This window comes from Erinaceus europaeus, chromosome 5, assembly GCF_950295315.1.
Source record: "Erinaceus europaeus chromosome 5, mEriEur2.1, whole genome shotgun sequence".
Lineage (NCBI taxonomy): Eukaryota > Metazoa > Chordata > Mammalia > Eulipotyphla > Erinaceidae > Erinaceus > Erinaceus europaeus.
In genome coordinates, this window is record NC_080166.1 from 46,398,334 (window position 1) to 46,421,645 (window position 23,312).

Below are 23,312 nucleotides of genomic sequence, written 5' to 3' on the forward strand. Positions count from 1 at the left end.
GCCAGTGAGACTAAATCCTCCTGTCAGGTCCTCGGCAGAAGCAGTGGCTTTTTGATTGGCTTGATCATCTCTTGCCTCTTAAAATACTTATACATAAAATAACTTTCAACTTCCAGCTACAGCCACACACGCAAACTCAAAAGGAAACACTGCGAGTGATAAAACGCAGCCTCCGGACAGCCAACAACTCGGAGCAAAGTGCAGAAGAGTGGCATTCTGGGACTTGCAGTTTAGCCAAAGCCGCAGTGCATGTAGGGAGATGTGGTCCCCTCCGCCTCCTCAGTCCGTTCTGCGGTAGTGAAGAAGAAATCATTACTTGGGCGGAAGTTTTGACTTTTGTTTTAATCCCTTCTTTCCCCCCCCCCCCATTAATTTTATCTCTCCCACCAATTGCAGACACAATAGTAACAATAAGAACAGCAAAGTGCCCACGCGCAGTAGTGCAGCGAAACGCAAGAGCCAGGCGGGAGGAGGAGCGAAGAGAGGTCAGAGCAACGGCACGCGCCGTACTGCGCATGTGCGCCGGCTGCGAGCGCTGAGACTTGTGGGTAGGTGGCGCAACCCCTCCCCTCAATTGAAGGCTGCCAGGGCTGCTTCCACGGCGCAGCACCTCCCAGGATGGCTGCCATGGTTGTAAACAAACCTGGAGCAGGACTAGATGGTGGCCGGCAAGGCAGCCGGGGGTCGGCCGTGGTGAAGGTGAGAGCGACCTTGCGAGCTGTTCTCCACCGTCGGCCTCCCTTATACCTGGCGGCGGCGCCAGGGCCCTCCTGCGATGCGCGGCCTCCGGGCCCCCCTCACTCCCCGGCCTCTGCTGCTGCCCCTCCGGCAGCGTTTACCCTCCGGCCTGGGGCTGCCGGCCCTTCTCCTCCAGCCATTTCTCGACCCGCTACAGGAACACGTGTGAAAAGGAGTTTAGCGACCTGTGAGAGTGACCTGGTCTGGTTTTTTTACCCCGTGTTGTCTGGCTTTAGTGCAGCTCGGTAGGCGTGATTTAGCTTGTTCTTATTAAATAAAGCCTTTACTGCCAAGTACGTAGGTGTATGAGCTCGTTAATATTTACTGATGAGGGAGATGTTGATCCTCATTTTGCAAGTGAGGAGCCTCTGGTTTGTGTAAACCTGGTTTGTGGCAGAGTGACTGAGTGTGCTTCACGCTATCGCAGTTTTTCTTAATGAGACACTTCTTGGTTGAAATCCCCCTTCCTCTCCTGATAGACCTACCAACACTTTTGGATAGTCCTCAAAGGGAGCATAGCTGAGCATGAATGCCGGAGTACAGGAGTGACCCTGTGATTGAATTTTAGATTCTACCACATGTTAAGTGTTACAAAAAAACATTTACTAGGAAGTCTGTTGAAATGTATTAAATTCGTTTTCCCCTCCCATTATTCGTATATGGAAAGCTCTGCAAAGAAAACTTGACCTCAGTGGTATGGAGACTAACCTTCGGGATGGTTTGTTACCTGCAATATTGGTAATGCACATCTCCGACTATGTAATCGAATCACTGAGTGGTTTTCTTTTCTTTTTTTTTAATTTTTTTTTTATTTTTTAAATATTTATTTTATTTATTTATTCCCTTTTGTTGCTCTTGTTGTTTTATTGTTGTAGTTATTATTGTTGTTGTTGTTGGATAGGACAGAGAGAAATGGAGAGAGGAGGGGAAGACAGAGAGGAGGAGAGAAAGATAGACACCTGCAGACCTGCTTCACCACCTGTGAAGCGACTCCCCTGCAAGTGGGGAGCCGGGGTTCGAACTGGGATCCTTACGCCGGTCCTTGTGCTTTGCGCAGTGGTTTTCTTTTCCAGGGGATACTCATGTAGTCTTCCCCTACCTCTGATTAAACTGACATCAGAGTATTTTAAAAATGTTTTTCAAAGTGTTTGTAATATAAAACTAGAAAGGAGAGTCTCTGGGTTAGATAATGCATTTAATTCTTTTAAGATCTTGAGTAATTGCTAATGTTAGTTTTATATAACAACAAATGACATTTAACTGCTCGCCTATATCTTCGATCAATGTTAGTGTTTATTGATCTGTTATATTTTAATGAGATTATCAAGGTATGCAATGTATGAGATACAAAGAAACTACTATTAGGCATGGTGTATTTTATTTATTGAATTGTGCTTTTTCTTTTTTTTAAATCTTTTTTAAATTTATTTATTTTCCCTTTTGTTGCCCTTGTTGTTTATCGTTGTTGTTGTTATTGCTGTCGTTGTTGGATAGGACAGAGAGAAATGGAGAGAGGAGGGGAAGACAGAGATGGGCAGAGAAAGACAGACACCTGCAGACCTGCTTCACCACGTCTGAAGCGACTCCCCTGCAGGTGGGGAGCCGGGGGCTCGAACCGGAATCCTTATGCCGATCTTTGTGCTTTGCGCCACCTGCGCTTAACGGGCTGAGCTACGCCCGACTCCCTGTGCTTTTTCTAAATAGCATTATTTTGTAAATTAATATGAAGAAATCCTAATTAGATGGATATTTTACTTTGGTCACCATGTTTGTCTTCACGTCTCAAAAGTATACCCAAGGCCTAGTTAGTGTAACTCCAGTTGGTCACAGCAAACCGTTTAATACATTAGAGGCTCACTTTTTAAAGTTTTTTTTTTTAATCTTTATTTATTGGATAAAGATAGACAGAAATCACTAGGGAAGGGGGTGATAGAGAGGGAGAGAGACAGAGAGACACCTGCAGCACTGCTTCACCACTTGCAAAGCTTTCCCCCTGCAGGTGGGGACCAGGGGCTCGAACCGGGGCCCTTGCTCATTGTGATGTGTGCGTGCGCTCAACCAGGTGTGCCACTACCCGGCCCCTTAGAGGCTCACTTTTGCACGTTCACATTTATGTGTTAAGTGTGTAATAATCCTTTCAGCAATATCCTCTTACCATAATCTATAAAAGGTATGATATAAACTTAAAAGACTGTTGTGTTTGTGGATAAAAGCAAGACATTTATTGCAAGGTAGAAGTTGAAGTATATAATGGTAGCAGTATGTAAAGTAGCCTCTTAACTGAATAAGTGGATCATGACAGGGTTTTTATTATTAGGAAAATGACACAGTCTGATATGATTATTTACAATAAAAAATACTAGGAAGATTTCTTTGCAATAATGAACCTTTTTAATACTTTGAAAGATTTGTCAAGTTTATTAAAATTTGGCTTATATTTATTTTAATATGTTTGAAGCTTTGCCATGTTTATGAAATACGTAATTAAGAACTTTCTGATTTAGGACCTGTTTACATTGTTAGTAACAATTTTTTTTAATGTTTTATTTATACATTAATGAGAAAGACATGAATAGCGAGAGAAAGAACCAGACATCACTCTGGTATATGTGCTGCTGGGGATTGAACTCAGGACCTGCTGCTTGAGAGTCCAATGCTTTAGCCATTGCGACACCTCCCGGACCACAGTTAGTAACAATTTCTATTGATAAATATTGAAAAAATTTATTGCCACCAGGGTTATTGCTGGGGCTCGGTGCCAGCACTATGAATCCACCACTCTCAGTGGCCCATTTTTTTTTTTTTCATATTTCATGGCTTTTTATTTTTTCATTATTTCCTTTTTATTTTTCCTTTATTGAGGGATTAATGTTTTACAGTCAACAGTATATATAATAGTTTGTACTTGCATAGCCCTTTTTTTTTTTAAAGATAGGATAGAGAGAAATTGAGAGAGGACAGGGAGATAGAGGGAGAGAAAGAAAGACACCTGCAGACCTGCTTCGTTCACCACCTGTGAAGCGGACGCCCTTCAGGTGGGAAGCAGGGCTCAAACCCAGGTCGCTGTGCTTGGTAATAAGTATCCTTAACCCAGTGCATCACTACCCAGCCCTCAAGAAATAATTCCTTATTGTCATTATTGAGTTAATGTAAAACAATCTAGTAACTTTCTTTTTGCACCCATGTGTGGTTTACTAATCAGCAGAATTCTAACGGCACTTTTTGGAAAAACCTATGGGAACAAATCTTTTACCTTGAGTATTGATGGGGTCAGAGATACAGATCTCCTCTGGGTAGTGCACCTTCCTTGCCATGTGCATGACTGGAGTTCAAGCCCAGCCACTACTGCACTGGGGGTTGGGGACACAGGCAGACGGCTAGACAGACGATGACACTTCAGTACTATTTCTCCCTTTGTTTCTCTATATCTAGTTCTGTTGTGAATATGTTTTCTGTGTTTCAATCTGATATTTAAGTAAAACTTCCTATGTTTTTAAAATGTAGGATGTGGGAGGGGGAGAGAGAGCATAGTAGTTATGTAACTAGACCTTCATGCCTGAGAATCTCAGGTTCAAGGCCCACACTACCATAAGCCAGAGCTGAACAATGTTCTGGTAAAATAAATAAATATATAAATGAATTGTATGATAAATTAAAGTGATACACACACACTATAGTTATTCCCCAAGTGTTTTCTTTTCCTCATAGGGAACCACTGTGTAGTTAGTTTCCTACCAGTGGTTGTCTGAAAAGTCGTGATGCATTTTTGCATAGAAAAATATGACTTTCCCCGGGGGTCGGGCGGTGGCGCAGCGGGTTAAGCACGTGTGTGGCGCAAAGCGCAGGAACCGGCGTAAGAATCCCGGTTCAAGCCCCCGGCTCCCCACCTGCAGGGGAGTCGCTTCACAGGCGGTGAAGCAGGTCTGCGAGTGTCTATCTTTCTCTCCCCTTCTCTGTCTTCCCCTCCTCTCTCCATTTCTCTCTGTCCTATCCAACAACGAATTGCATCAACAAGGGCAATAATAATAACCACAACGAAGCTACAAGGGCAACAAAAGGGGGAAAAAAAAAATGGCCTCCAGGAGCGGTGGATTCATGGTGCAGGTACCGAGCCCAGCAATAACCCTGGAGGAGGAAAAAAAAAAAAAGAAAGAAAGAAAAATATGACTTTTCCCAACAACTGTCTGTGTGTTTATAGTATATATGGACACACATGTACATATCATATACATACTTTATTTTTCTGCTTTTACATAAAAAGTAACATACTACATATGCTATTTTCACTTTGCTCTGTTCACATAAGGTCATTCTGTGTGTTGTTTACATAAAAAATTTCCTGGCCTCCTTCGTAGACTGCGTAGTTGTGTAGTATATCAGTGTACTGTGATTCGTTTTTCAGGCTTGTATTGATATCTATTTACTTTATAGATCTCGCCACATTTGTGACATATTTGTGAGATAAATTCCTAAAACTAGACTCATTAAACTATTTAAACTTTTGACAAATATTGCAAAGTTGTCTTGCAGAGAGCTACCCCAGTTAGTATTAAACATTTCACAGCAACTGGAAAAGCATGAAGACGCCTGCTTAAATTAGCACAAAGCATCATCAGCCTATTTTGATCTCATTGAAGGGGAAAATATCGGCATAACTTTAATTGCATTTCACAGTTTGTTTGTTTTTTTGAGAGTAAACATTTTTCATACACTAGGGGTGGTTTTTTGTTTATTTGTTCTTGTTTTGTTTATTTGCAAGTTGTGGAATCAACTTGGAAGTCTCCAGTACAAGAGCTCAAAGACTCCAGTCTGGTCCTTTGAGAAGCTGGGGCTGGCTAACACTGAGACCTACAGCCTGAAGAAATACTGTGTGTGGTACAGTGCCTATCACTGGAGTCTCTTTTGTCTTTTTTTTTTTTTTTGTAGTTTTTTTTTTAATGTTTATTTAATTATTTGGTAGAGACAGAAATTGAGAGGGGGAAAAGAGACAGAGAGACCCCTTCACCACTTGCAAAGCTTTCCCCTTGCAGGTGGGGACCCAGGACCTTGTACGTTGTAGCATGTACGCTCAGCCAGGTGCGCCACCACACCTGGTTTCCCCTTTTTCAACAACTAATGAGATAGAAGTGGAAAGAGGGAACTACAGTATCACTCTGGGATATGTGATGCCAGGGATCAAAGTGGAGAACCTGACACTTGATCCATTCACTCCTCAACCTCCCAGACTAGATTTGAAGAGTTTTTTGGTTTTTTTTCATGGTCTCTTAACTATGCTACATTGAAGCTTTTGAAACTTAATAGGATGGAACCCATTTATGTATTGTCTATTTACATTGAAAGCCTTTTACATTTCGAGGAGTAACTCCAAATTATTACAGAGTTAAGTTTGAAATTTTAATGAATTAAGCCTTCATTTCTCCTGTTTTCTATTTTTACCTTGTAGGGTGCATTTGTTGGGGATGGTGATTTGTTAAACTGTTCTTTTTTTAAATATTTTTATTCATTTATTTTTGGATAGAGACAGAGAGAAATTAAGAGAAAGGGGGATACAGAGAGGGAGAGAGTCAGAAAGAAACCTGCAGCCCTACTTCACCACTCATAAAGCTTTCCAAACCCTGCAGATGGGGACCAGGCGCTTGAACCCAGGTCCTTAAGCACTGTAATGTGTGTGCTTAACCAGGTGCGCCACCACCCAGCCCCTAAACTGTTCTTAAATTACTTGCTGTGTTTTTAATTTAATTTAATTTATTAATGAGGGGGATAGGAGGAGAGAGAAAGAACCAGATATCACTGTGGTACATGTGCTGCCGGGCACTGAACTCAGGACCTCATGCTTGAAATTTCAATACTTTATCCACTGCGCCACTTCCCGGACTACCTTGCTGGGTTTTATACAAACACATAGGACTTTTTGACTGCACATGGAAGGACAGAGTAGATAGTCAGTAAAGGTGTTAAGGTTATAGTCCACTTATCCACAGGTCTGGGGTCTCAAAGGATAGTAGGGTAATTTCAGTTTGACTGAGTTGTGGATATACCTGAGTTGTGTGTATGTGTTTTGATTTGTTGGTCTATTAATTGGGGGGGAACGATTCTCTAAGAAAATATTTGTTTAGCTGTTTCCTCAGAATTAGCATAAAAAGAGGCAAAATTATTGTCAATGTTTGATACATGTGAAGATAAAGTCTAAAGATGGTTGACAGTTCAGCTGTAAGACATGTTAGATTGTAGCCGATCCTAGATGACTTCAACAAGAATTATGGTACAACAACAATTTAATGTTGACTGAGATATATATATATATATATATATATATATATATATAATGTTATTTATTATTATTATTATTTTTTTTTTTTTTTAGGTAGAGGCAGAGAGAGAGAGACCACAGCACCAAAGCTTCCTTCAGTGAAGTGTGGGGACTGGACTCAAACTTGAGTGACACACATGGCAAAACAGTACACTATCTAGATATCAGCACACTATTTGCTGACCCCAGTATTTATTTTTAAGTTCAGTTTTTTTATTATTTGACTCAGTAATTACAGAACTATGTATCATTTTTATCAGCAAATATAACCAGAATATGACATATTAAAAGGGGAAAAAATTATTGTATTTACTAAAAATGTCCGACCGATGAATATAATCATTACCTGTTACATCATAGTTCATATTATATAGTAGTTATGACTTTTTATCATTTTATATTCATAATTAAACTAAAAAGAATATTATGAATAAGCAGTTTGTTACATCAAACACTTGTGTGCACAGTTCAAGTGACCTTCTGTGTATCAGCATTGAAAGTCAACATTAATGTCATAAACTTACTTGCTTTTCCAAATTGAATTGCTGAAGCTTTTCACAGGGAATAATATGTGGGCTAAGTGATTTCTGTGTTTTGTTTTAATGAAACTCATAAGTTCGTAGTTAAATCACTGGATATTTTTAAATTAATTAAAATTGTGAGTTAGTTCACCTGTATTAAAAAATGAAAGTACTGAAAATGTTTCACTGATAGATATGTTGTTTGCTGACCAAATATAAAATATAGACTCATAGGCTTGGGAATCCTAATATGCCAATTGTTGTTGCCTTTCTTTTGACAGCATGGCCTTAAGCAAGTCATACATAATAATGGAAATTAGATGAACTATTTTCTAATCCAACAGCATATTTGTTAACTGAGAGCAAGTAATTAAAGTTTAAGTCTAAAGTGATTGCTTAATTACCTTTACACTATATGATGTAAATGGATACTAGATGATAGATACTTACTTGAGTGATAAACTTTTGTTTGATTTACAAGGGTAAATTCTCCAAGCATATAGTGTCTTTGGTGAGTTAGGTAATTGCATAGGAAATAATGCCCCCACTTTGGTAGAATGTGCAAGTTCAGATTAAAGAGTGTGTGTGTGTGTGTGTGTGTGTGTGTGTGTGTGTATTGGGTGAGAGGGAGGGAGGTTGGAGTGGAGGGCCTCCCATATGCACCATTTCACAGTTCCTGGGCCAATTCCTTAGTTTTAATTTCATAGAGAGATACAGAGAGGAAGGGACACCACGACAGTAGAGCTTTCCCTAGTGCTTCAGCACTCCTGGGTGGTACTAGAGTTTGAGCCCATGCTACATGCACAGCAAAGCATTCACCATATCAAGTGAACTAACTTCTGATCGCTTAAGTGATGTGAATCATCATCTTGTTTCAGAACACCTATTATTTTATTTTTGTCATCACTGAGGCTTTACCACTCTAGAACAACTCCTTCAGATAGCAGAAACAGAAAAAGAGACAGAACAACATGACAGCACCAAAATTTCATTCAGTTCTTGGGTCTTGATCCTGGATTTTGCAAACACACAGTTAAAGAGAGGTGTCCTGCCGGTCGCACTTAACATTTTTGAAAGATACTGCATATTAATGAGAGGGAAAAATGTGAGAGAACCAGATTATCACTCTGACCTATGTGATGCCTGGGATCAAGCTTGGTACTTAATACTTGCAAGTCTACTTCCTTAACCCTGCACTACCTCACAGTCAGCTAACACTTAATATTTTAAGGAGATTTCAGTATGTTATAATACCATGATAAAATTTTGGTAGGGTCTAATCAGATGAAATGACAAAAGGTGATTTAAAGTTTTACTATCTTTTTATGGAAAAATAAAGTCACTCTATTAGGTTAACACTTTTAAACCCAATATATACATATGCATTTAAAATCTTTAAAGAGTACATGTCCCCTTTCCAAATACTAGGTGCTGGAGTGTGGAGTTTGTGAAGATGTCTTTTCTTTGCAAGGAGACAAAGTTCCTCGCCTTCTACTTTGTGGTCACACAGTCTGTCATGACTGTCTCACCCGTCTACCTCTTCATGGAAGAGCAATTCGTTGCCCTTTTGATCGACAAGTAACAGATCTAGGTAGGAATATATATATATATATAAATATGTATATATTTAGGATTTTAAATTGTTTATGTAAAGGCTGGGGTGGAGCTCAGTAGTAGGCTGTATGTGTTAAATGCATGAAACCCTGGGCTCAGTTCTTGGCATATCCCCTTTCAGCCTCTTCCTTGCAAAGTTATAAAACTCTAAGGAAGTTTTAATTTCTCTTGAGGCCATTTCTCTGAGTTACTAATTTGTTTAATTTTTTATGATGTTTATAATCAGTACTAGAATATGAAGAGCTTTAAGACACCTGAGAAAAAAATGCTAATATTCAATAATTAGGAATATTTTGAGGTGGGGGAGATGCATAATGGTTATGCAAACAGATTCTCATTCCTGCGGCTCCCAGGTCCCAGATTAAATCCCGTGCACCACCATAAGCCAGAGCTGAGCAGTGCTATGGTTAAAAAAAGAGGGGGGGTAATACTAATTTTCCCAAAGTCAATAAAATCATTTTAGTCAAATAAAATCATTTTCTGGGAGTCAGGCAGTAGCTCAGCGGGTTAAGCGCAGGTACCACAGAGCACAAGGACTGGCATAAGGATCCCGGTTCGAGCACCCTGCTCCCCACTTGCAGGGAAGTCGCTTTACAAGTGTCTGCAGGTGTCTATCTTTCTCTCCTCCTCTCTGTCTTCCCCTCCTCTCTCCATTTCTCTCTGTCCTATCCAACAACAATGACATCAATAACAATAGCAATAATAGCTACAACAATAAAATAACATAGGCAACAAAAGAGAATAAATAAATAAATATCAAAAAAAAATTTTCCTCTGTAACTGAAGAGACCAGTAATGAAAATACAAGTAGTAGATAAGCAGTGTGAGTCACCAGCATATTTTTATTTGCTGGTATCAGAGACAAATATTTATAGTTTCTTATTGATAACTACTCATTTTCCACTAAAATTAGTTTAAAGGTTGTGTGGACTTTTCCCAGTTTCCTTCATACTTTAAAAACTTACATTTTAAATACTATGTATTTTAAAGTGAAATTTTTACTTGGGGTGCCAGATTTGGAAGTAATACAATTTATTAACATTTGAGCACTTATTTTACAAACATTCTATAAATTCTTCCAATATCAAAAATAACTTTTTGATCATGGAGTTCTCTCTAGAATAAGTAGCTTAAAGTTGGCAATTTCTTTTCAGGTTCCTCTAGTTCGTTACTAATTAGAAATGCAACAAATTTTTGTGTATTTTGTGACGTCCTTACCTGTTTATTCATTTATTATTTTAAATAGCTTTTTTGGAGGTTTTGGGATTTTCTGTGTAGATAATGATAGGCAGACACTTTTCTTAAACTTTTATGAAGGTCGGTGTACATTCTTTAAATAAACACCACAGTATGGATTGTTACCACCCTAATAGTTTTAATAAAACTAGAAATTTATGACATAAATCTAGTCATATTCTAGGTTAAAGTTAAGCAAGATTGATATTATATTGACTTTAGAAAAACCAGGTGGGGCCAGGCAATGGCTCACATTTTAGAGCCCCTGCATTACCATGGTTCCTATCTTCATGGAGGAAAAAGATAGTGGGGCAATGCTACAGGTGTTTCTCTTTCGCGTCTCTCCTTCTATCTGCCTGTCCCAGTTTCTCTTGGCTCTCACCATCTATCAAAAAGCAAAAAGAAATATAGCTTCTGGGAATTGTGGGATCACATAGTCATTGAGCCACAGCCATAACCCTGGTAGCAAAAGAAAAAAGAAAAGAAAGAGAGAAAGGAAAGAAGGAGAGAGTGACAGAGAAAGGAAGGAAGGAAGAAAGGAAAGAAAGAAAAAGGCTGGGGGTCGGGTGGTAGTGCAGTGAGTTAAGTGCACATGGTGCAAAGCACAAGGACCTGCCCAAGAATCTGGGTTGGAGCCCTCCGGGATCCCCGGCTGGTTCCTCACCTGCAGGGGATCAGTGAAGCAAGTTTGCAGGTGTCTGTCTTTCTATCCGCCTCTCTGTCTTCTCGTCCTCTCTTGATTTCTCTCTGCCCTATCCAACAACTATGACAGCAATAACAACAAAAATAAACAACAAGGGCAACAAAAGGGAAAAAATGGCTACCAGGAGCAGTGGGTTCGTAGTGCAGGCACCAAGCTCCAGCAATAACCCTGGAGGCAAAAATAAAAATACAGGGAGTCGGGTGGTACCGCAGCGGGTTAAGCGCACGTGGCACAAAGCGCAAGGACCGGAGTAAAGATCCCGGTTCAAGCCCCTGGCTCCCCACTTGCAGGGGAGTCACTCACAGGCGGTGAAGCAGGTCTGCAGGTGTCTGTCTTTCTCTCTCCCTCTCTGTCTTCCCTCCTCTCTCCATTTCTGTCTGTCCTATCCAACAACAATGACATCAATAACAACAATAATAACTACAACAATAAAACAAGGGCAACAAAAGGGGAAATAAGTAAAATTTTAAAAAAAGAACAAAAATACAAAGAAAAGAAAAAGACAGACAGCTGCAACTGGTAACTTTGCCTTGGATATTGTTTACAACTACTTTAATCTGTAGGTTTCACTGCAATTTAATCCTTAGAAATATGTTAGTGACCCTTGTATAGTTTACATTCTTTTAACAAAACCTTTCAGTTGTATTATGAAAATAATTTATATGTATACTTAACATAAATTTTTTTTATATTTATTTTCCCTTTTGTTGCCCTTGTTGTTGTTATTGATGTTGTCATTGTTAAATAGGACAGAGAAATGGAGAGATGGGGAGAGAAAGATAGACACCTGCAGACCTGCTTCACAGCCTGTGAAGTGACTCCCCTGTAGGTGGGGAGCTGGGGCCTTGAACCGGGATCCTTAAGCGGGTCTTTGCGCTTTGCGTCATGTGCACTTAACCCGCTGCGCTACCACCCAACTCCCATAACATATAATTTTTTAAGAAAATATTTATTTTATTTATTTATTCCCTTTTGTTGCCCTTGTTGTTTTATTGTTGTAGTTATTATTGTTGTTGTCGTTGTTGGATAGGACAGAGAGAAATGGAGAGAGGAGGGGAAGACAGAGAGGAGGAGAGAAAGACAGACACCTGCAGACCTGCTTCACCGCCTGTGAAGCGACTCCCCTGCAGGTGGGGAGCCGCGGTTCGAACCGGGATCCTTATGCCGGTCCTTGTGCTTTGCGCCACCTGCGCTTAACCCGCTGCGCTACAGCCCGACTCCCAACATATAAATTTTAAAATCTGAAAATATAAAGGAAAAAAGTCATTTGTAATTTCTTTTAAGAAGACTACTACAACTAAAATAGAAAATCAATCAAAATTCTTTTGTGATCCTGAAAGGCTCGTTGTTACCTGTGTTAGTTTCCAATACTATTAGTGATATTTCTGATTATTCTCTTCAGTTACAGTGGTAATGGTCACTGTTATAGTTATGACTGTCTAATTTCTTTTTAACTAGGAAGCTTTGAGTTGATGTGTTTACTTTCAGGTGGGAGTTGTTGAGGACAAAAATGGTGAAGACCCTGGATCCATGCTCCCAGAGGGATAGAGAATGGGAAAGCTATTGGGGAGGGGATGGGATATGGAGATTGGGTGGTGGGCATTGTGTGGAGTTGTACCCCCCCATCCTATGATTTTGTTAATGTCTCCTTTCTTAAATAAATAAATTTTAAAAAATGGTGATTTCAGATAAATCCTCCCTACAACAATGAGGTTATCCAGGTAGTTGGAGGCTGAGTGACTGGTGCCTTTTTATCTTAGTGGAGAACAGAACTGTTCTTGTCCACAAGCCCTGAGATATTGCATAAACAAAAAGTAAATTTTGTTATTTAAACTACTGACTTTAGTTACTAGGACATTTACCAAAGTAGTGGATTGTTGTTGCCTACATAATGCTAGGAGTTTATGTGTATGTGTTCTTTATATAATGACAGTATTTGGAAAACTGTCTAGAAAATTGTTGGGTTTTTTTTTAATGCAGTGCTGGGAAATGAGCAAAGTCCTTGTGCATGTACGATGTTACTGAGCCACCTTCCCAATACAGCCACCTTCCCAATACATTTTTTAAATATGTATGTTTTATTTATTTAGTTTGAATAGAGACAAAGAGAAGCTGGAGGGGGGAACCTGCAGCACTGTTCCGCTGCTTGTGAAGCTTCCCCCATGTAGGTGGGAACCAAGGGCTTGAACCTGGATCCTATGCACTCAGCCAGATGTGCCACTGCCTACTACCCCTCCTTCCTTATTTGTTTTTTATTTATGTCCGCTCACTCATCAAGTGGGTATGTATTCATTGTTGGCTATGTGCCAGATGGTTTTCAAAGGTCACTGTAACACAATATTCCTCCTAACTACTGAGGAATCTTCATTTATAGTCTTGGTAAAAGTTTGTATGAGGAGTGAGGAGACAGCATAATGGTAGTACAAATGACTTTTCATGCCTAAGGCTCTGAGCTCCCAAGTTCAATCTCCAGTACCACCATAAGCCAGAAGTGAGCAGTACTATGGAGAGAAGGAAAAAAAAAAGGTGGTATGAGCAGGTATGTTTGCGTATACACATGTTTATATGCCCTTATGGTAAATTCCAGGTAAAATAAGTATAGGTGCTTATTCAACTGTGCTTAATTTTAAAAAGATTTCTTGTCTGGCTTGGTCTGAGGTTCTGTATATGTGTGTGAGAAAGTGTTTATATTGATTGCTCTGAGTTTATAGGTTAGAAAAGTGTTGGGGGGAAAAAAAACTCTCCCAAATCCAGCATGATTTAATTACTGAGGAAATATTAATCTACAGGATTGTTGTCGTAAGGGAATATTTCCAGTTTCCCACAGGATATGTATGAGTAATAGAAGGGAACTTTTTTATACCTCACTTACAGCAATGGACAGATTTTCCAGGATGAAATCATCAAGAAACAAAAGTCTTAAATGACAGTTTATCTGAGATGTAACTAATGTGTAATTATAGAAAAATTCATATACAAACACAAAAGCACACTCTTTTTTTCCCTCTTTCTCTTTTTGGAAAAATTTTGTAACTTTTATTTCCAACTTAAAGTTGAATTTTTTTTAATTTTCTTTATTGGGGGATTAATGTTTTATAGTCAACAGTAAATACAATAGTTTGTACATGCATAACCTTTCTCAGTTTTCCACACAATAATACAACCCCTACTAGGTTTTCTGCCATCCTGTTCCAGGACCTGAACTCTCCCCCACACCCACCCCAGAGTCTTTTACTTTGGTGCAATTAGAAATGGATATTTTCACATCAGGTGTATATCTTGAGTAATAGTCCTTAAATGAGTCACAGTTTATTTGTGGTTATGAAATCAAATTGTTAAACAATCTATTTTATATGAGATATACAAGTTGAGGGGGCCGGATGGTGGTGCACCCTGCTAAATGACCTGGGTCCAAATTCCTACTCCCCACTGCAGCAGGGACGCTTCACAAGTAGTGAAGCAGGTCTACAGGTGTCTTTTTTCTTCCTCCCTTTGTTCTTCCTCCCCTCTCAATTTCTGTGGAGTTGAGAACTTAATTGGGAGTTTAAGACATGCAAGCCCCGTGGTCCAGGAGGTGGCGCAGTGGCTAAGGCACTAGACTCTCAAGCATGAGGTCCTGAGTTCGGTCCCTGGCAGCACATGTACCAGAGTGATGTCTGGTTCTTTCTCTCTCTCCCCTACCTTTCTCATAAATAAATAAATAAAATCTTTAAAAAAAAAAAAGACATGCAAGCCCTGCTCTCTACCATTTGCGCTATTTTCCTGACCTAATGAATAACTTTTTTTTTGGAGCCTCAGGTGTGAAAATCTTTTTGCATAACTAATACTAATATGCTATCTTTTAAAATAAAGAAATAGAAAACAAAATTTTAAAATAAAGAAATAGAAAACAATCAGACTGTGTTTGCAACACATTAAGGGTGAAAATTGGTGTGTTGACCTGTTGCTTTGGATATATATATTCCTGATTTGCAGTCTAAAATGTATTTTTAACTATAAGTTGCTATAAAATATTTCAAAACTCTCATCTTAATATATAGTAAGAGTGAAAAATAGTGCTTATTAGGAAAAGCAATAGAAAAATCTAGGAGTTTTAAAGTGTATTTGTACCTTAGGTACAAATAAATTGCTAAATGATTATTTCAGTATAAAAAGGAAATGGGGTTGTTTGAATTACTAAAATTTAGACATTGGTGACCAAATTATGACTTCAAATTACTATTGCTGTCTGAAGTAAAATGATTATTCATTTTTGTTGACTAAGTTTCATTGTTATATTCTAGGAGATTCAGGTGTCTGGGGATTGAAAAAAAATTTTGCTTTATTGGAGCTTTTAGAACGACTACAAAATGGACATATTAGTCAGTATGGAGCTGCAGAAGAAGCCATTGGTATATCTGGAGAGGTATTACAGGTTTTATATATATACATATATATGCATGACACTTTTTTTTTTCAGTTAAAATTTTCAACTCAGAGAGGTGGTCACGTTCCTTGCCACAAGCCTCAGTCTTACATAGGACTGCCACAGTGGCACGAGTGGAAGTTCTGATGCTTTGATGTCTCTCCCTCTCTTTTTTTCTTTCTTTTTTTTTTCCTCCAGGGTTATTGCTGGGCTCGGTGCCTGTACCATGAATCCACCGCTCCTGGAGGCCATTTTCCCCTCTTTGTTGCCCTTGTTGTTGTAGCCTCATTGTGGTTGTTATTACAATCGTTGATGCCGTTTGTTGTTGGACAGGACAGAGAGAAATGGAGAGGGGAGGGGAAGACAGAGAGGGGGAGAGAAAGATAGACACCTGCAGACCTGCTTCACCACCGGGGGTCGGGGGCTCAAACCGGGATCCTTATGCCGGTCCTTGCGCTTTGCAGCCACCTGCGCTTAAGCCTGCCTCCTAATATTAATTTTTATAAAGCTGAAGTTCAACCATTCCCAGACTTTTCTTCTTTCATTCTGAGAGAGACAGAGAGGGAGAGGGAGTCGGGCAGTAGTGCAGCAGATTAAGCACACGTGGCACAAAGCTCAAGGACCCCCTTAAGGATCCCGGTTCCAGCCCCCAGCTCTCTACCTGTAGGGGAGTCACTTTACAAGCGGTGAAGCAGGTCTGCAGGTGTCTATCTTTCTCTCCCTTCTCTATCTTCCCCTCCTCTCCCCATTTCTCTCTGTCCTATCTAACAATGACGACATCAATCAACAGTAAAACAACAAGGGCAACAAAAGGGAATAAATAAATTTTTTTAAATAATTTTTTATTATCTTTATTTATTAGATAGATATAGCCAGAAATTGAGAGGGAAGGGGAGATTAAGAGGGAAAGAGACAGAGAGACACCTGCAGCACTGCTTCACCACTTGTAAGGCTTCCCCCAGCAGGTGGGGACCAGGGGCTCGAACCTAGGTTCTTGCACATTGTAGCATGTGCGCTCAACCAGGTGCACCACCACCGGCCCCATAAATAAATATTAAAAAAAATTTTTTTTTTTAAGTAGCAGTTTCTGGTGAAATGCAATACTTTCATGTAAAGGTTAATTTATGTGTAGTATCCTTAGAAATACAGATTTCCCGTAAGTACTATAAAGAAGTCCACTAACACAGCTTATATTTTTAAGATTTTTGTCTGCATGGATTATGTAGTGCAGAAGTGTGTTTCTTAAACTGTTCCAGACATAAAGATAATTGTAAATAACAACCATTTTGATAATTTTAAAACAGCATGTTCAGTATCAAGCAAAAAAAAAAAAAAAAGATCCCAGATTAATTTCCAATTCCCTTTTCTTACATGATGATTTTTATAAAGTGACTCAAGTGAAATGAGTTTCAGTTTGGCACACTGCTTTCTAAAAATCTGTGCAGTTCTCTCAGATGATTCATTTTTCATTATTTCAAAAGATGTGAGCAAGTAGAGAACTCAGCACAGTGGAGCACTGGACTTGGCATGTTTGAATGCCTGCATTTGACTCTGGCACCAGCAGTTGCCAGACATATGCCAAGGCTGAGTGCTGCTGTTATCTCTCTCATAAAAACAAGATTTAAAAAAATAGCAAAAGATGTTTTTAATGTGTACTTTTATCATTTTTGTTTGCCAGACTTGGCAAACAAAAGACATGCACACCTTTATGCTATATGTCATATTTCTTATTTCAGACATTAATTAATTTTTATGGCTTGCTTTTTTGGAAAAAAATCTTTTTTTTCTTTTTTTAGAGAAAGACAGGTACTGCTCCTTTTTATATGGTGTTAGGGAATAAAATCTGGTCTTCTCTCATATAAGACATGTCTTCTATTTGCTAAGACTTCCCTGAGCCTTTTTTTTTTTTCATCCAATATGATATTGAATGACATCACCAATGTATTTTCTACTATTAGTTTTTGGAGATGTTTTTGCCAGGTCACTCCTTTCACAGTTGTATCCTTTGAATCTTTAACAAAAGTTTTCAAAGCTTTACTGACTGTGTGACATGCAAGTTTCCAGCTTTAACTGTGTTTACATAGTTAATGAAAAATAGCAGTAATGTTTACAAGGTTAATGGAACATACTTTATTTTCTAAAAATTAGCAGTTTTCAATAAAAAAATAGCAAAATATGGTTTTTTAAAAATCTTTTTATATAGGACAGAGAGAAATGGAGAAAGGAGGGGAAGACAGAGAGGGGAGAGAAAGACAGACACCTGCAGACCTGCTTCACCACTTGCGAAGTGACCCCCCCCTGCAGATAAGGAGCTGGGGGCTCGAACCGGGATCCTTCCGTGCCAGTCCTTGTACTTGGCCCCACGTGTGCTTAATCCGCTGTGCTACGGCCCGACTCCTGCAAAAAAATGTTTTTAATGTGGACTTTATAATTTTTGTTTGCCAGGTCCAAAAGTCATGCACACTTTTATTTTATATGTACATATTTCTTATTTCAGACATAATTTTTCTGAACTTTTAGACAAAAATACCTAAGCCCAAGTGTCACATGTGACTTGATGAAATAAATATTTCTTAAATTAGGAGTCTGGACATCTGTGCTTTTTCTAAGGGGTTAAGCAGTTCTTTTAGTCTGTTGGAGCACCAAGAGGTACCTTGTTCAATAACTAGCACTACCTTATGGCATTGTTTCTCTCTCTTCTAATTTTTGTAATTTTCAAAGCTGGGTGGATAGGTCACCTGGTAGAGTGTACATTTTACCATGTGCAAGGACCCAAGCTTGAACCTTCAGCCACCACATGGGAGCACTTTCACAAAGGAATCTTCAGGAATTGTGGAACAGTGCTATGCTGCTTTGCTTTCTCTGTCTGTCTCTCTCCCTCTCTGCCTCTTATTTTTTTAAATATTTATTTGTTCCCGTTTTGTTGCCCTTATTGTTTTATTGTTGTAGTTATTATTGTTGTTGTTATTGATGTCATCGCAAAAGGACTGTAATGCCAGAGTATCCAAGTTCCCAGGTTTAGTTCATCATACCACCTTAAACCAAGTTGAGCACTACTCTTGGGAAAAAATGGGGGATGGATTTTAGCTTCTGTTAAAATGTGTGTTGCACAGAATCTTATGTGTAAAGCAGTGGAGAATTTCTTGGAAGATATATTTGTAACGGACTGAGTTTATGAGAATAATTTCTTTTGTATCCTCAAATTTATACTACATAATGGTAGTCAGTTTTGGAAGTTGCATCTCATACAGAAATACATACTTTCTCAAATGAGTAGTGAATAATTTTATTGACAAAGATATTTTCATAAAGCCTAGTCAGTTACAAAAAAAAAAGATTATTGACTTCTGTATTTCAGAACTTGTCATACCAGTATAGTTTTATGACAGTATTTTTTGTTTATAGAGTATCATTCGTTGTGATGAAGACGAAGCTCATGTTGCATCTGTATATTGCACTGTGTGTGCAACTCACTTGTGCTCAGAGTGTTCCCAAATTACTCATTCTACCAAGACATTAGCAAAGCACAGGAGAGTGCCTCTGGCTGATAAACCTCACGAGAAGACCATGTGCTCTCAGCATCAGGTGCATGCTATTGAGTTTGTTTGCTTGGAAGAAGGCTGTCAGACTAGCCCACTTATGTGCTGTGTCTGCAAAGAATATGGAAAACACCAGGGTCACAAGGTAGGAACCTACTTAAATTAGATGACTGCCTAGACTGTCAATCCATAACTTGTTGATTTTAGTTCTTTCGCTAAAAGTAAAGGTTGAAGCCGAGTTAAGTGATGGATGAATGGAACTTTGTAGCATGAAAAGAAATGAAACGGGGAGTCGGACGGTAGCGCAGCAGGTTAAGTGCAGGTGGTGCCAAGCCCAAGGACCGGCGTAAGGATCCCGGTTCAAGCCCCCGGCTCCCCACCTGCAGGGGAGTCCGTTCACAGGCGGTGAAGCAGGTCTGTAGGTGTCTGTCTTTCTCTCCCCCTCTCTGTCTTCCCCTCCTCTCTCCATTTCTCTCTGTCCTATCCAAAAAAAAAAAAAAAATTTAAAATTTTAAAAAAGAAATGAAACAAATTCTTTGTATGCTTTCATGTTTGACAATATTTATTTATTGATGAGTTCCTGCCTATGATGCAGTTTAAGAGGTAATTTCTTTAATTCTTGTTCAATGAAGTGAGCTTTCAAATTTTGAAGTGTTTTTTTATAGGATGACTTTCAAAGTGGTGAAGACAAATTAATATTGTTACACTGTTTTTGCAAATGTGTTATAAAAAGCCAGTTGTAGTTATGCTTTTTAAAATTATTAATTAGAGGGATTTAAGTAGTTATTTATATCATTAATTAACCTAGGAGCTCTTTTCTGTAATTATCTTGCATTTTATAGCATTCAGTATTGGAACCAGAAGCTAACCAGATCCGAGGATCAATTTTAGATATGGCTCACTGCATACGAACCTTCACTGAGGAAATCTCAGATTATTCCAGAAAATTAGTTGGAATCGTTCAGCACATTGAGGGAGGAGAACAAATAGTGGAAGATGGACTTGGAATGGCCCACACAGAACATGTATGGCTTCTTTTTTTCCTTCTTCTTAGCCTTTCTACCCCCTTTTCTTCTTACCCTTTTTATTTGCTAATGTTTATTGAGCAAATAAAATGTGTCAGCATTGCCTTAATGTCTGGGAATAAGTTTTGAAAAGCTTCTGTCTGTGTCAGAGAGATAGCTCATCAGGTAAGTACATACCTTGCCATACACAAGCCAGGCTTCAACCCCCTGGGAGGTAGTACAGCACCAGGAGAAGTTCCACTGCTGTGTGTCTCTCCTTGTCTCTCTGTTGCTCTCTTTCTGTCTCTTTCTCTGAATGGAAATGTGACCCAGAATCAGTGAAATCACATGTGTGATGTCCAGGCTCTGTAAAAAAAAAAAAAAAAAAGGCTAAAAATCCCCTCTGTCTTCAGGAAATTTGTAGTCTTATCATAACACAGTTTCGAGTAAGATAAATTTTTTTTTGATTTTTTTTATCTTTATTTTGTTTGATAGAAACAGCCAGAAATCAAGAGAGAACTGGGTGATAGAGAGAGAGACAGAGAGACACCTGCAACACTACTTCACCACTTGCAAAGCTTTCCCCGTGCAGGTGGGAACCAGGGACTTGAACCTGGGTCTTTGCTCACTGCATTGCGTGGTGCGCTCAACCAGGTGTGCCACCACCTGGCCCCAAGATAAATGTTTTATTTGCTAGCTCAAGTATCAGGAAATCTGGCAGTGTATAAGATGGACAGTAATAATAGATGATTGAGGGGGTCGGGCGGTAGCGCAGCAGGTTAAGTGCACGTGGTGCAAAGTGCAAGGACGAAGGATTCTGGTTCGAGCCCCCGGCTCCCCACCTGCAGGGGAGTCGCTTCACAGGCGGTGAAGCAGGTCTGCAGGTGTCTGTCTTTCTCTCCCCCTCTCTGTCTTACCCTCCTCTCTCCATTTCTCTCTGTCCTATCCAACAACAATGACATCAGTAGCAACAATAATAATAACTACAACAATAAAAAACAACAATGGCAACAAAAGGGAAAATAAATAAATATATAAGAAAAGTTTTTAAAAAATAAATAAAAACTAATAGATGATTGAGGTAAGGCTTCCTAGGGGAAGAAATACCAAAAATGAAATTTGAAAGAATTTAGTCAGGGAAAAGAGTGAGTTGGAAAATGAGTTGTCCCAGAGAGGGAAACATGTTAAGATACTTGCAAGAAAATTGTACATATTTAACAACTTAGATAAGTTAATTATGATTTGAACTATGAGCACGGGGTATGGCATGTAACATGGGATTTTTTTAATCACTTTTTCAGTTTATCTAACGGATAGTGGTGAGCTAGAAAGAATTGATATACCCATAATATAATCAGAGCTGTGTTATGAAAGGTTGCTCTGGGGAATCGGGCAGTAGCACAGTGGGTTAAGTGCACATAGCGTGAAGCTCAGTGACCGGAGTAAGGATCCCAGTTCGAACCCCCGGCTCTCCACCTGCAGGGGAGTCTGCAGGTGTCTATTTTTCTCTCCCCTTCTGTGTCCTCCCCTCCTTTCTCCATTTCTCTCTGTCCTATCCAACAATGACTACAATAATAAAAACAACAAGGGCAACAAAAGGGAAAATAAATAAAGAATGCGAAGAACATCAATATTGAAAACAGTGAAATATTGAAACCTATTAGAAGCTTGCAAAAATCACCCAGTTGAGAAATGTTGATTACCTACAGTACTGGGAGTAGTAAGAATGAAGAGAAGTAGATGGATTGGAAATATTAAAGAAATAGAATTGGATACTGATTGTTGGATAATATTGATTGGATATGTAACTGGGGGAAATCACACATAATGCCTGAGTTTTTACCTTGCCTGGCTGGGTAGATGGCGATGTGATCCACTAATACAGAAGTAGAAAAAGTGTTGGGAAGGGATGATAGAGCTATGGGGAAAGTTCTGTTTTGGACGTTGAAATTATTGCTTTTGAGAACTGGTCTTTTCTGCTTTGACCTAGTAGGGTGAATGCTTTGCCACATGTGCATCTTGGGTTTGAATCCCCACACCATATAGGAGTTCACCAGTATCAGGGGAAACTCAAGTGATGTGGTATCATCTCCCTCTCTCTAGCTGAAATTAAAAAAAAAAAAATTGGAAAGAAACTATCTGGAAGTAGTGAAATTGTGCCTATGCAAGACCTCAGTGTATAAAGAAAGGAAGGAAGGAAGAAAAGAAAGCAAAGAGAGGGAGTCGGAGTCAGGCAGTAACACAGCGGGTTAAGCACACATGGCGAAAAGCCCAAGGATTAAGGATCCTGGTTCGAGCCCCTGGCTCCCCACCTGCAGGGGAGTCGCTTCACAAGCAGTGAAGCAGGTCTCCAGATGTCTATCTTTCTCTCCCCATCTCTGTTTTCCCCTCCTCTCTCCATTTCTCTCTGTCCTATCCAACAATGAATGACAACAACAGTAATGACCACAATAAGGCTACAACAACAAGGGCAACAAAAGGGGAAAAATGACCTCCAGGAGCAGTGGATTCATGGTGCAGGCACTGAGCCCCAGCAATAACCCTGGAGGCAAAAAAAAAAGAAAAAGAAAAAGAAAGCAAAGAGAAAAGTGTTGAGGCTAGCTTTTTTTTTTTTTTTACTTGAACCACCCTGAAGGGCCTAGTTGTATGTTGGGGGTCTGTCTGCTTTGCTGCTAGATTGCCAAGCTAATTTGGTCTAAGTCTGATCAATTAGAGAATTTATGATGCTTTCTTTGGGCCCTTCTGCTAGGATCCCAGGCTTATTAGGTCTAAGTCTAATCATAGATGGCTATTAAGCACTTTTACTTTGAGTTATATAATTGCCTCTTGCATATAGATACATGTATGTATCTGTTGTAGATATAGCCTGTATCTAGTATCTGTAACTTGGCTAGATAATGTGCCATCTGAAATGGAACTTGGTAGTCCCATGTGTTAGAAAAGATTTCATCAGATAGAGGAGGAGTTAGGTAGTTGACCTCTCAGGCTTGGTGTCTCTGGTGACAGTCTGCAGCACCAAGTCAATAGAAGCTTAATGTGGCATGGCAGCTCTGGTAGCGATTTTTAGTGGAGGTCAACAGAGGCAGTATGATAGCAAGGAATCAGAGAGAAGAAACATCAAGAAATATGGGCATAGTCCTCGAGGTTCCAGGACCAGGTTTCTCTCCATTCCTTTATCTCCTCTTTCCCTTTCAAAATCTCTCTATAGCCAGTAAATAATAAATTTAATAAAACACTTAAGG

The 23,312-nt window shown here is 39.3% G+C and overlaps 1 protein-coding gene across 2 annotated transcripts in view; it reads left to right on the forward strand.

The window, feature by feature from the left end:
- The first annotated feature begins 154 nt into the window (after positions 1–154).
- The window catches only part of TRIM23 (tripartite motif containing 23), a 41,764-nt gene continuing 18,606 nt past the window's right edge, over positions 155–23,312 (forward strand). Inside the window, exons 1-6 of one of the 2 annotated variants that reach the window (XM_060191275.1) lie at positions 155–294; positions 442–939; positions 8,998–9,160; positions 15,406–15,527; positions 18,933–19,211; positions 19,909–20,091. In XM_060191275.1, coding sequence (XP_060047258.1) covers positions 619–939; positions 8,998–9,160; positions 15,406–15,527; positions 18,933–19,211; positions 19,909–20,091 — 1,068 coding nt within the window. In that variant the 5' untranslated portion in view covers positions 155–294; positions 442–618. Of the gene's footprint in view, positions 295–418; positions 940–8,997; positions 9,161–15,405; positions 15,528–18,932; positions 19,212–19,908; positions 20,092–23,312 lie in introns of those variants that run through there. The other variant, XM_007523484.2, reaches the window with a different exon arrangement.